The sequence below is a fragment of the Pan troglodytes genome, chromosome 3 (genome assembly GCF_028858775.2).
Source record: "Pan troglodytes isolate AG18354 chromosome 3, NHGRI_mPanTro3-v2.0_pri, whole genome shotgun sequence".
Classification (NCBI taxonomy): domain Eukaryota; kingdom Metazoa; phylum Chordata; class Mammalia; order Primates; family Hominidae; genus Pan; species Pan troglodytes.
Window position 1 is genome coordinate 77,230,477 of NC_072401.2, and position 13,350 is coordinate 77,243,826.

Here is a 13,350-nt window from a genome sequence, read left to right on the forward strand (position 1 = left end):
CGTCATGGGTTCTAGGGATTAGGGCCTGGACACCTTTGGGAGGGGCAGTATTCTCTCTGTCACAGAGGCTGACTTAACCTAGGGGTGCCAGTGTAGAATTCTCCTGGGAGCTGACCTTTAAGCTGGCCTTGCAGGATGCTGGGACACAGGCGTCTGAAGAAGCAGGGAAGGAGGAGCACTCAGATGGTAAGCAGGGGGCATTTGAGGTACCGGAGAACAGCAGGAGGGCCATTGGAACAGGGGATGAGGGGCAGGAGATGAGGTTGGAAACAGCAGTGAAGGTCACTGGAGGATTTTAAGCAGATTCATATTTTAAAAGAGCACTTTCTGCAGCGTTGACAGTGGGGTTAGAGGTAGGTAAGGTGGGCGGTAGAAGCCATTCAGGATGTGGTTGTAATTCAGATGAGAGATCTGGTAGTCTGGCCTAGCTGCAGTAGAGTAAAAGAGAAGCACATGAGATTGAGAGATTTAGTGAGGGTGAGGCAATAGGACAGTGATGGATGGGCGGAGAGTGCAGAGGACGATGTCGGCATGACCCGTAGGTTTTTGACATGAGCCAAGAAGAGGAGGGTATTGTTCTTTTCTGAGCAGGGAAACACCAGATAAGTGAAAAATCTAGTTTTAGATAAATTGATTTTGAGATCTTGTAAGACAAGTAAGTGGATTTGGCAGTATTCATTCAGCCTGGAGCTCAGAAATGAGGTGTCCAGGCTGCCGAGAAAGAGTTGGAAATGGTTGGCATGTAGCAGCTGATTGAAGCCATGTGAGTGGTTCCTGCCTGGGCCTGGGAGAGGGTGGAGGGCCCCAGACAGCCCTTGGAAAAAGCCAGCCACCTAAAAGTGCCATGGAGTTTGCCAGATTTGAAGCTCAACAGTGATGAAGTGAGGGTAGAGCCCAGAAGGGGCTTTTCGAGGAGTGATTTGGAGATAAGGAAGTAGAGACAAGTCTTAAGATTTTATTAGGAGGCTGGGTGCAGTGGCTCATACCTGTTATCCCAGCACTTTGGGAGGCCAAGGTGGGCAGGTTGCTTGAGTCCAGGAGTTTGAGACTAGCCTGAGCAACATGGAAAACCCTGTCCGTACAAAAAATACAAAAATTATCTGGGTGTGGGTTATGCACCTGTAAGTCCCAGCTACTTGGAAGGCTGAGGTGGGAGGATCGCTTGAGCCTGGGAGGTCAAGGCTGCAGTGAGCCAAGATCACACCCATGCACTGCAGTCTGGGCAATAGAGTGAGACCCTGTCTCATAAAAAGAAAAAAAAGAAGATTTTATTATGGAACACCTGAGACATTTTGTATTAATTTACTATTATTGCTGTAACAAATTACCATTAACTTAGTGTCTTTTTTTTTTTTTTTTTTTTTTTTTTTTGAGACAGAGTCTTACTCTGTCACCCAGGCTGGAGTGCAGTGGCACCATCTTGGCTCACTGCAACCTCTGCCTCCTGGGTTCAAGCGATTCTCCCGCCTCAGCCTCCCGAGTAGCTGGGACTACAGGTGCCTGCTATCATGCCCGGCTAATTTTTGTATTTTTACTAGAGATGGGGTTTCACCGTATTGGCCAGGCTGGTCTTGAACTCCTGACCTTGTGATCTGCCTGCCTTGGCCTCCCAAAGTGCTAGGATTACAGACGTGAGCCACCGCGCCTGGCCAACTTAGTGTCTTAAATAATATACATTTATGATCTTACAGTTCTGGAGGTCAGAAGTCTGAAATGGGTCTCACCGGGCTAAAATCAAGGTGGTACCAGGCTGTGTTCTTCTGGGAGGCTGTAAGGAGACCCATTTCCTTGCCTTTCCTGGTTTCCAAAGGCTGCCTACCTTGCTTGCCTCTGGCCTCTTCCTCCATCTTCAAAGCCAGTGAGGGTGAGCTGAGACCTCACACATTGCCTCACTCTGATCTCTTCTGCTTCTGTCTCTCACTTGGAAGGACCCTTGTGATTGACCCCATTGGGCCTACCTGGAGAATTCAGGACAATCTCCCTATTGTAAGGTCACTGGGTTAGCAAATTAATTCCATCTACAGCCTGAATTTCCTTTTGCCATGTCAGGTCATGTATTTTCTAGTTATGGAGGTTAAGGGGACTACTATTCTGCCTATATACATCGATGTGAAAAACAGAAAGCACAGTGAACCCCTACACACCCATCACTCAACTTCAACAACACAGCTTTATCCTCCACCCCCACTTCTCCCCACCTCACCACCAGCTTGTTTGAAACCCATCTCAGAAATCATCTGATTCATCCATAAATGTTTCAGAATAAACAGTTGTTTAAGAAAGTTTAGCTCTGAGGGGGAAGTGAGGAGGAGGGTAACTGGAGGTGATGTTTGGGGCAGTGTGGGTGTGTGCATTTTTGATATGGGAGATGCTGAAGCATGTTTAAATGCTGATGGGAAGGATCTGATAGAGGAGGAGAGATTGCCCTTGGACAAGAGAGATCTCTCTGTCATTAGCAAGAAAGAGGCATGTAGGAAGTTGGGGGAGTCCCTGTCTAATAGTTAATGGTTTTTTTCTGTTGAGTGGAAGGCCAGTGAGAAGGGTCAAGGGGATGGCGAGGTTTTGAGGAACTTGGGGACCGTTGGAAATGAGCACTATGGAGTGGAGAGTGAATGCACTGGAGAAACCCTGGAATGTGGGACCTGTTGTGGGCCACTTGAAATGGGGGCATTCCAGTGAATCTAGTCGGCTTGGTTGTTTGACCTTTTTTCCATCTAGCATTGCACATTTGTCTGGGTGTATGTTCAGAGAGGAAAATGTTTGGTTTACACTGGCTTGGCTTTCTTGCCAGATGGTATGGCCAAAGGGCAGGGTGAGGGCTGTTTAGAAGAGCAGCTGGATCCGTTATCCATATACTCAAAGCTGAATGAGAAAGTAGAGGACTAGAGGTTCTGGAGAGATGTAGATGTGGCTGTGATGGTGGGCTTAAAAGAAGCCAGTGGTAACATTGCCTGGAGGGTATAAGGAAGCAAAAAAAAAAAAAAAAAAAAAGAAGTAGAAGCTGACAGCTGAGTTTGGGTAGACTGTGGGCAGTTGCATTTGAGGATTTCAGGGTGATGGCCAGATCCAGGGTGTCTATGGGAGGGGTAGCTGAAGTGGAATGGAATTTTAAAAAGTGGAGTGAAATAAAAGACAATTGAAAAATAGGACATCAAGTTGCTGCGAGAGCATGCGTGGGATGGCTCATCCATCCACATGGGTGTTGAAATCACCTGGGATGATACCAAGAGTTGTAGTATAATTGTAGGTCTTCCATGAGTCGGGTCAGCCAAGACAAGGGTCAAGGAAGGAGCTTCACAGTGGTGGGAGGCATAGATCTCAGAAAGGGAGATGTTTTGGCTGGGCGTGGTGGCTCATGCCTGTAATCCCAGCACTTTGGGAGGCCGAGGCAGGTGGATCACTTGAGGTCAGGAGTTTGAGACCAGCCTGGCCAACATGGTGAAACCCCATCTCTAGTAAAAATACAAAAATTAGCTGGGCATGGTGGCGAATGCCTGTAATCCCAGCTACTCAGGAGGCTGAGGCAGGAGAATTTTTTTTTTTTTTTTTTTTTTGAGACAAAGTCTCGCTCTTGTCGCCCAGGCTGGAGTGCAATGGCGTGATCTCAGCTCACTGCAACCTCCGCCTCCTGGGTTCAAGTGATTCTCCTGCCTCAGCCTCCTGAGTAGCTGGGATTACAGGCGGCTGCCACCACGACCGGTCAATTTTTGTATTTTTAGTAGAGACAGGGTTTTACCATGTTGGCCAGGCTGGTCTCAAACTCCTGACCTCAGGCAATCTGCCCACCTCAGCATCCCAAAGTGCTGGGATTACAGGCGTGAGCCACCATGCCCGGCCCAGGAGCATTGTTTGAACCCAGGGGGTAGAGGTTGCAGTGAGCCGAGATCAAGCCAGTGCACTTCAGCCTGGGGACACAGCGAGACTGCGTCTCAAAAAAAAAAAGAAAAAAGACAGGAAAATGTTTTTACAAGAGGGTAAGGGTGTCATGGTCTAGAAGCAGCGCCAAGGATCAGGGCCCAGCCAACTTCTCCTCATGACCCTTGCAGATCCAAGCAAGCTTAACCTGAGGGGTGTTGAGGAAGTGTTGGCCTCAGAGTAGAGCCAGGTTTCACTGAAAGCACAGAGAGCTCACTTTGATTTTTCACTGTGCTGTTTTGTCCTGTCCTGTGCTGTGCTGTGCTGTGCTGTGCTGTGTTGTGCTGTGGTACACTCAGCCTCCTGCCTGAGTGGGCCAGGCCTCTGTCTCCAGCATATTTCTCTTGAACACTGACCCCTGGGTTGCCATCCTTAGTATGAGTCATCACCTCCAGGTTCCCATCTCCCAAAATGGGAAAATATTAAGATAGGTAGAAAAAGCACACCGAACCTAAGAATTTCCATAACTTGAATATGTTCCTACATCATAAAGAAAGATTTAATGGTATCTCTCTCCATGTGCTATACTTTTATATCTGACATTCCTCCCGGGCTCTAAGCCATATATCCTAATTTTGCTTGAAGAATGGCTATGGGGGTATATTTAATATGCATTATTTACATTGATTTATGCTTGAGATATAACTTTATTGAAAATTTTTAGTGATTTTTGTCTATACCAAAAAGTCCTACCATAATTTGATGTGTTATTTCAAAAATTCAGCCTTGTATATAGTGTCACATTATTGTGAAGGCAGTGAGCACTCCCCAACTCCCCCATACTAATGAAAAGACATGGAAACTATCCTAGATGCAAATGATCCTTGAACTGTAAGTCTCAGATGACAGGTAAAGGGAGTTATTCGTTTGGTGCAACAGTATTAAGGACCTAGGAAACAAGTGGAATTTGAAGGATGTTATGATGAGGGGAGGCTGTGTGCCATTTCTACTGTAGTTCTGTGGTCCGAGGAGGGTCATTTTGCATTTAATGTTTGCTTAGGGACAAGTGGCCATTTCAACTAGTTCTCAGTTACATTTTGGTCATTTCTTTCTGTGAGAGGAGATGCCAGTTGTGAGTCCAAAATAAGTAGTAGCAGCAGATCAATTTTTAAAAATGAAACTTACCTTTCTCTTTCTTTCTTTCTTTCTTTCTTTCTTTCTTTCTTTCTTTCTTTCTTTCTTTCTTTCTTTCTTTCTTTCTCTTTCCCTTCCTTCCTTCCTTTTCTTTCTCTGTCTTGTCTTGTCTTTTCTTTTCTGTTCTGTTCTGTTCTTTTCTTTTCTTTTCCTTCTTGAGACAGGGTATCACTCTGTTGCCCAGGCTGGAGTGCAGTGGTGCCATCACAGCTCACTGCACAGCCTCCACCTCCCCAGGCTCCTTCCACCTCAGCCTCTTGAGTAGCTGGTACTACAGGTTTGTGCTACCCGCTAAGTTTTATATTTTTTGTAGAGACAGGATTTTACCATGTTGCCCAGGCTGGTCTCGAACCACTGAGGCTCAAGGGATCTGCCCACCTCAGCCTCCCAAAGTGCTGGAATTACAGGTGTGAGCCACCATGTCCGGCCAAAACTTTTTTCTTATTCATTTAAAAATACCTGTCTCTTAAGTCTTGAGTTTCTGTGAGCTGTTAGTCTTCCATGATGGCCTGTGAAGGTAGACAGAGCCTTCTCTAGAATGATGATAGAGTCCGTGGTACAAATGGAGCCTTATTTTACTTGCTTCCCAAACTACTTACCTTATTGGACTGAACATGGGTCACTTTTCCTAATCCTAGAAGACTCATTCAGGTCTTAGGGAGTGATGATAATCATTTGCCAGTAACTGACCCTTAGTGGGGCCCAACAAAAGGTTTAATAGTAGAATTGCTCTGTACAGCATTTGCTTATGATTGTGGACTCTCAAGTCTGCCTCTTAGCTTCAAATCCTAGCTCTACCACTTACAATGGACCTTGGGTGGATTCTTAAATGCTTCTGAGTCTTAAGTTCCTTGTCCGTGCAATGGGGATAATAGTAGTACTTACCTCACTTACCTCTCTTTCCCCTTCTTCCCCTTCCCTTTCCCCTTCCCCTTCCCCTTCCCCTTCCCCTTCCCTTGCCTTCCCTTTCCAATGGAGTCTCATTCTGTACCCAGGCTGGAGTGCAGTGGCACAATCTTGGCTCACTGCAACCTCCAGCCCCCGGGTTCAAGCAGTTCTCATGTCTCAGCCTCCCAAGTAGCTGGGATTACAGATGCCTGCCACCACACCTGGCTAATTTTTGTATTTTTAGTAGAGATGGGATTTTACCATGTTGGCTAGGCTGGTTTGAAACTCCTGACCTCAAGTGATCCGCTCACCTCGGCCTCCCAAAGTGCTGGGATTATAGGCATGAGACACTGCACCCAGCCCCTGCACTATTATTTTTAAATAAACTCTCCAACACACTTTTCCTTTCAGTCTGTCTTCATCTGCTAAAATGTGAAATCCATGAGAGCAGGCATTGTGTGTTTAGCTCACTGTTCTGTTATCCATGCCCAGACCTAGAGAACAGTGTGTCTGGCTTAGTGGGTGCTCAGTAAATCTTTATTAAAATGAATACATTGACTTTGATAGTGGTAATATGATTCTGTATGCCATCAAATATTACAAAAGCTGCTGTAGCTGTTTGAAATGCCCGTGTTTTATTCAGAAGTTCTTGGCGATTGTTTGTTCATTTGCCTGTCTCAAACTTTCTTTTCTAAATAGAAAATTGAAGTGAAGTAGAGTAGGTTTTAGGGGATGAATAAGTTGAATGAGAAGAAGAATAAGGCTGACATTATTAACTACTCTTCTGCTTTACTTCTGACACATTTTTCTTCAGTGCAAACATCAACAAATACCGTGTTGACCAGGGAAGATGCTTGTCTCAATAGTAGACTCTTTTAGGTATGATTTTACTTTTTGTCTATTTTACATGCAACAGAACTTTTGCTATTTTTCTCTTTTAGGGCACCAATGCCTCTGCTCTGGAAAAAGACATTGGTCCAGAGCAGTTTCCAATCAATGAACACTATTTCGGATTGGTCAATGTAAGTATGTAAAATGTATTATTTTCATCAAATGTTTTAGGGTATATGAAGCAACTCCACTTTAAGTGCATTTTTATCACTACCAATTTTTAAATGATTGGTCATGCTCCTTAGTTAGTAGAATGCCAATGTTGGGGAGAAAGCAACTTAACCTATTTTTGAAAGTATGAGTTGTCCCAGCAAAAAACATTTAATTATTGCATTTTGGGTCAAATTTACATTTTCCCCCCTGTGCTTTAAGGAATTTCCTTTGCACACATAACTTTCATAATAATTTCATTAGTCTTTGTAGCCAAATCTGATTTTTTCTTTTTTTTTTTTTGAGACAGAGTCTTGCTCTGTCGCTCAGGTTGGAGTGCAATGGCACAATCTTGGCTCACTGCAACCTCCACCTCGCGTGTTCAAGCAATCTCCTACCTCAGCCTCCCGAGTAGCTGGGATTACAGGCATGCGCCACCATGCCCAGCTAATTTTTTAGTAGAGACAGGGTTTTGCCATGTTGGCCAGAGCTCCAGACCTCAGGTGATCCACCCGCTTCGGCCTCCCAAAGTGTGGGGATTACAGGCGTGAGCCACTGCACCAGGCCCGAAATCTGCTTTTATATGTTCTGCCTATGTCATCTGGATGAACTGTTCAGCCAGTCTTTGTTTCAAAGTATGCATCAGTACAACCAGTGTTTTAAAAACATTACCAGCACATTGCCAGTGTCTTTCTTTAATAGTGTAACTTGCTGGTGTACCTGAAGCAGGACAGGTTGGGAGAGAAAACTGGGACCATTTTATCTCAGAATTCCTGGCCTCATTTTTTTTGCGCTCAGCAGTAACCTCCTTTGTAGAAGGCTGGACCCAGCAGCTCTGCTTCCTTGGCAGGTTAATGATAACGGAGTAGTAACACGGTAGAGGCGGTGTGCCCTCCATCCTCGTGAGCTTTCTTCTTCACTTGATCCTTTTTCTCTGGGATGTAGGTGTTAAGTGACATCAAATATTAACTCAAAAACAATTGGTTTTCTGAATAATTATGCTGAACGTAGTCTGTCAATGCCCAGGTGTGGTAAGTAGTAATTTTCACTGGGAAAGTTGGAAATAATTCTCTGCAAGTAAATGCTGCCCATGATATAATAGGAAGAACATTGGCTTTAATGTAATACAGACCTCGGTTTGAATTCTGCCTGTGCTACTCCCTAGCTTGTGTGATCTTGGGCAAGTCACTTGCACTCTCTGAGCCTCCATTTCCCCATCTGTAAAGTGGGGGTCATAATGGCTTCTACCCTTTGGGTGATAATGAAGGGTAAATGAGAGCGCCTATTTAAAACCCTGACATGAAGCTGAGACATACTGTGGACACTCGGTAAATGTTCGTTCCTTTCCCTTCCCAGGAGTTGTCCACTGAATTGGGGCCAAGCGTTACTGAAGGGTGTCTGGGGAAAGGTGAGATACTGAGTAGGAGAGAAAAAAATGGAAGGAGGAAAGCCAAGTCCTGGAATATAGGGCATTGTGTTGGTGAAATACTGACTTATGATTTTAAAACAAACTTTTTAGCCATTTTGCACAGGCCTCTGCTTAGCCCTGTGAAGTGAGTTATTCAAGGCATGGGGATTCTGCCCTGGCTAAGAAAAATACAAAGCAGATAGTGGAGAGAGAGAAAAAAGAGAAAGAATTAAGGCCATTTCCTAGTTTGTGTAAGGTTTGTGGGATCTGTGTTTATTAATAGCTTCATTTATGTTCCCTTTGAATGGTAATTTATGAAAGTTCCAGCTTCTCTGTACAAAGAGGTTTGTCTCCTGTTACATAATTGTGTCAAAGTAGATTAAAATATAAAAATAGGAAGCCTTCTATCTTAGCATACGTAGAAATGTCATGTTAAGTATGGCAGAGCATCTGTCTCGCTCTTGGGTAAACGACACACAAGCCAACAACCAGTTTTGAGAAGGTGTTCATGTTCTATTTTAATCTTACATAGCATTTCATAATCTGTGTTATTAATCTTGTTAGTTATTTCCTTAGAATTTTTTTCTTTAAATTTTATTGTGCACAACAAATTCTAAAGTGATAGTCTCAGTTGTGTTCTTCTACAGAGGTGGTCTTATAGTCAGTAGAAAATCAGTGAGACGTTTTCCCTCTTTAATAATAATCTCAGTATCCATGCTTTGTGAGAGGTATAAAATGTTACTGGGTGGGCCCTAATGTGATTGCAGGCTAGGAACTTGGGTAGTATTGCATTGGCACAATTGCCGCCTTGGCAGAAGCAAGATCAAGGGCCATTTAGAAGTCCAGAGGGTGGGAAGCTGGGAGAGTGACATGAGGCAGCATATTTTTGCCTGCGTTGCTGTGTTGCTCGGGGTTAAGTGAGGAAATGTGGTCTGAGCCAGTGGGCAGGAGTACTGGAATATTGAAAAATGAAAACCAGCCCCCGTTCAGTTTAGGCTGTTTCAGCCGAGCAAGTGGTTCCTAATTACTGGATTTCTTTTTGATTCAGATTTTTATTTTCCCTGTCGTGGGAGTTTTGATGTGTTGCAATGTGCATCTTTTATTTAGCCAGCTGCTTTCCTGGGTCTCCACAGTATGTAGATTTTTTCCCCTTCTCTTTCTCTGTTTTTTAAGCACCAGCAGGTCTCATTAGACTCTTTATTGAGGTACAGTGCTTATTATCATTTTAGAGACTTTGATGGGCTAGAGAAGCACCGGAATGATGTGCATTTTTCTTCATTTCTCTGTGGATCAGATGGTCACTGGTGTTTAGAGTAGTTAACTAGTTTTCTAATATGGTGAGCTGGACTCCAATACAGGGACATCCGGGCCAGTTCACGGAGCAGGGACCTTCTCACCCTCACCACTTATTCCAGAGGTGGCTCATCCCCAGGCAATGACTTGAACCATCCCTCTTGTCCCTTGGCAGTTTGGAAACACATGCTACTGTAACTCCGTGCTTCAGGCATTGTACTTCTGCCGTCCATTCCGGGAGAATGTGTTGGCATACAAGGCCCAGCAAAAGAAGAAGGAAAACTTGCTGACGTGCCTGGCGGACCTTTTCCACAGCATTGCCACGCAGAAGAAGAAGGTTGGCGTCATCCCACCAAAGAAGTTCATTTCAAGGCTGAGAAAAGAGAATGGTGAGTAGTATGCAGTATAATGTATTTAAGCCTCTGAAATAAGGAGAATTGATGGTTCTGTATCTCCTCAAAAGGAAGAGCTGGGATTTTTTTGAAAAGGGAAAATAAGCATGGTTAACTACTTGGTGTCATTTTTTAAGAAACAACATTTCTTCTCTGCCCAGTAAACTTAAAACAAAACTGGGTTAGAAACATGCTTAAAAACGCACATTTATTATTCCAATTTAGAATGACCATTTTATTTGCTCCATTCTGGGCAGGATCATTGTAAGAGAGAATAGTGTCCAAGGCAGCCTTCGGAGTGGGATACTCATTGGCCTAAATTGGTTGATGCAATAATTGAATAAAATAGTACTGGCTTATAAACTTGTCATAGGTGATTAAAATAAGTGCCTGTTATCTAATCAGAGCCTCTGCTGTTTTAAATATAATACCTCTGATTTTCATTTGCCTGAGGTAATTGAAGGATATCAAATTGATTGCTTTATATAGTTTTTAAAAGTCCTGATTTTTCTGGTTTTTCTATCTTCTTCTTCTGGGGGGTTGGTAGTAGAAACTAGATGTGTATTCCAGAAGTTTTGTATTGGCAGTTTTTATGACTATAAAGATATTTGTTATGGCAATTACTATTTATCTTAGATTCAGCCTTACTTCATCGGATGTGCATGGTTAATCAGGTATTTGTTTTATAAAGTCTCTTTTAATTTGATTGCTGTATTTTGAAGTTACAGTTTATACATACCAGATTAAAACTAATTTCAGCGGAGAAGGAAGCAGAGCATTCTGTCGAGTTGTGAACGTGATTAATAATGAAGGTTCACAGCTGCATTCATCTCTGATTGTTTGTCCTTATGGCAGGGAGCAGCACTAGGCTTCTGGAATCATTTGTATTTGGTTTCGGAACACTATCAGATAGATGCTTGCTCACACATATCCCTCATCTCCCTTCTGTGTTTCATCTAAGCTGCTTCCAGGCTGGTCCAGGGTTTAATATGATCTTTGGGAGGACACCCCAGTTGCTCTGAATAAATTACCCAATGAATAATTAATTGATCATTGGTAGTTACATCATATTAAAAATTGATATTTTATCAGGGAACTTATCTGATAACTTCTGTTCCTTTGTAGAACAAATAGAACTTTTGGTAGTTTTATATAAATGTGATGACTTTAGGGAGATATGGGAAATTTTGTTCTTGGTGCGTGGCAGAAAATGGAAATGAATTAAAAAAGCTCTTTGGAAACTTACTCGTTGAAGCTGCCTGGTAGAGATGAGTATATTTATATTCCATACCTGTCCATCCTTTCAATATAAAAGTTGAAGTATGGGCCAGGTGCGGTGGCTCACGTCTGTAATCCCGGCACTTTGGGAGGCCAAGGTGGGCAAATCACAAGGTCAAGAGATTGAGACCATCCTGGCCAACATGGTGAACCTGGTCTCTACTAAAAATACAAAAATTAGCTAGCTGGGTGTGGTGGCATGCACCTGTAGTCCCAGCTACTCAAGAGGCTGAGGCAGGAGAATTGCTTGAACCCGGGAGGCAGAGGTTGCAGTGAACCGAGATCATGCCACTACGCTCTAGCCTGGCGACACAGCGAGACTCCGTCTCAAAAAAAAAATATTTAAGTATGGCATGTAACACTAATTACGTCCATTTGCTTTTCAAGAACCAGAGACTGAAATAACCACCTTCTCCTTTCCAGATCTCTTTGATAACTACATGCAGCAGGATGCTCATGAATTTTTAAATTATTTGCTAAACACTATTGCGGACATCCTGCAGGAGGAGAAGAAACAGGAAAAACAAAATGGAAAATTAAAAAATGGCAACATGAATGAACCTGCGGAAAATAATAAACCAGAACTCACCTGGGTCCATGAGATTTTTCAGGGAACGCTTACCAATGAAACTCGATGCTTGAACTGTGAAACTGTAAGTACTAGGGGAGCTCTTATGTAGCTCACATGTTCATATTTATGTACGCTATGTTGCATGTGATTGCAATGTCATATTATAGCATTTAGCAGTTATTTGCAATGTATGTAAATAATCCTATTTATGCATATGAAACTCAAGTACAAACTTTTGGAAGCACATATCCATCCAGGATGTCTCAGCAGGCCAAAGCTGAATAATAAACGAAAATCTCCTCAAATGCTGAATTGCTTTACACCATGGGGAAATTTTGGGGTCTACAGATTTAATCTATTGAATTGGATGTCAACCAGTTACCTTGCAAAGATTTTGGTCATGGGGAGGTCTTGTGTGATGTAGAACAGGACCATCACCCCAGTTTAGAGGCAATCAGCTGTGGTATGTTGAACTTGAAGTCAGAAGACAGGCTAGACTCCTGTTTTTACAGCAGTTAACTGGGTATTTGGGGTGAGTTACTTACAGCACTGTTTTGAGGGTTGGATGAGCTTATGTGTTTGGATGGGTCTGACACATGGTAGGTACATAATGTTAATTGAATTTGAAGACATGTTCTCCAGAGCATGATTCAGGATGTCATATTTTCTTGGCATGTTTAACTTCAACTCTGTGGGTGGCCTCATATTTTGCTGCTTAAGAGCTGAGCTCTGGAGCCAGGCTGCCCAAGTTTGTATGCTGGCTTTTCTGCTTGTTAGCTAGTGGAACCTGTGCAAATTATTAATCTTCTCTGTCCTCACTTTCCTCATCTATAAAATAGGGATGATGAGAATGCCCATCTTGGAGGGTTGGTGGGAGGATTAAATGAGTTGACACCTAGAGCCATGCTTGGCACATGGCAAGTAGGCAATAAATGTCAGGTATTATTTTTTATTATAACTACTACTGACAGCATAGAAAGTCTATGGGTTCATTAGGGATCTCAGAGTTTCCTGACATTGTATGGAAAATTCTATAAGATTGTGCATTTTTCTGGAAAGAGAGGTAGTAGCTTTTGTCAGATTTTGCAAAGAGCCTGTGTCTTAGTCTGGTCTGCTACAACGCAATCCATCATGGGTTGCTTAAACAACAGAAATTCATTTCTCACAGTTCTGGAGGCTGGAAGTCCCAGATGAAGGTGCTAGCAGGGTCAGGTTCTTGGTGAGGACCTTCTTTCTGCCTTGCAGACAGCTGCCTTCTGGCTGTGTCCTCACTTGGTGGAGATAGAGAAAGCAAGCTCTCTCGGGTCTCCTTTTATAAGGGTACAAATCTTATTATGAGGGCTCCACCCTCATGACTTGTTTGCCTCCCAGAGGCCCATCTCCAAATACCATCCTATTAGAGATGAGGGTTTCAAAGTATGAATTTTGGG

General features: G+C 43.3%; 1 protein-coding gene across 3 annotated transcripts in view; it reads left to right on the top strand.

Moving 5' to 3' along the window:
• USP46 (ubiquitin specific peptidase 46) overlaps nt 1–13,350 on the top strand; it is a 63,400-nt gene that overhangs the window by 21,331 nt on the left and 28,719 nt on the right. For 2 of the 3 annotated variants that reach the window (XM_517296.9, XM_016951745.4), the window contains exons 2-4: nt 6,879–6,959; nt 9,855–10,068; nt 11,773–12,002. In XM_517296.9, the coding sequence (XP_517296.2) occupies nt 6,879–6,959; nt 9,855–10,068; nt 11,773–12,002 (525 nt within the window). The remainder of the gene's footprint in view (nt 1–6,878; nt 6,960–9,854; nt 10,069–11,772; nt 12,003–13,350) is intronic. The other variant, XM_054683136.2, reaches the window with a different exon arrangement.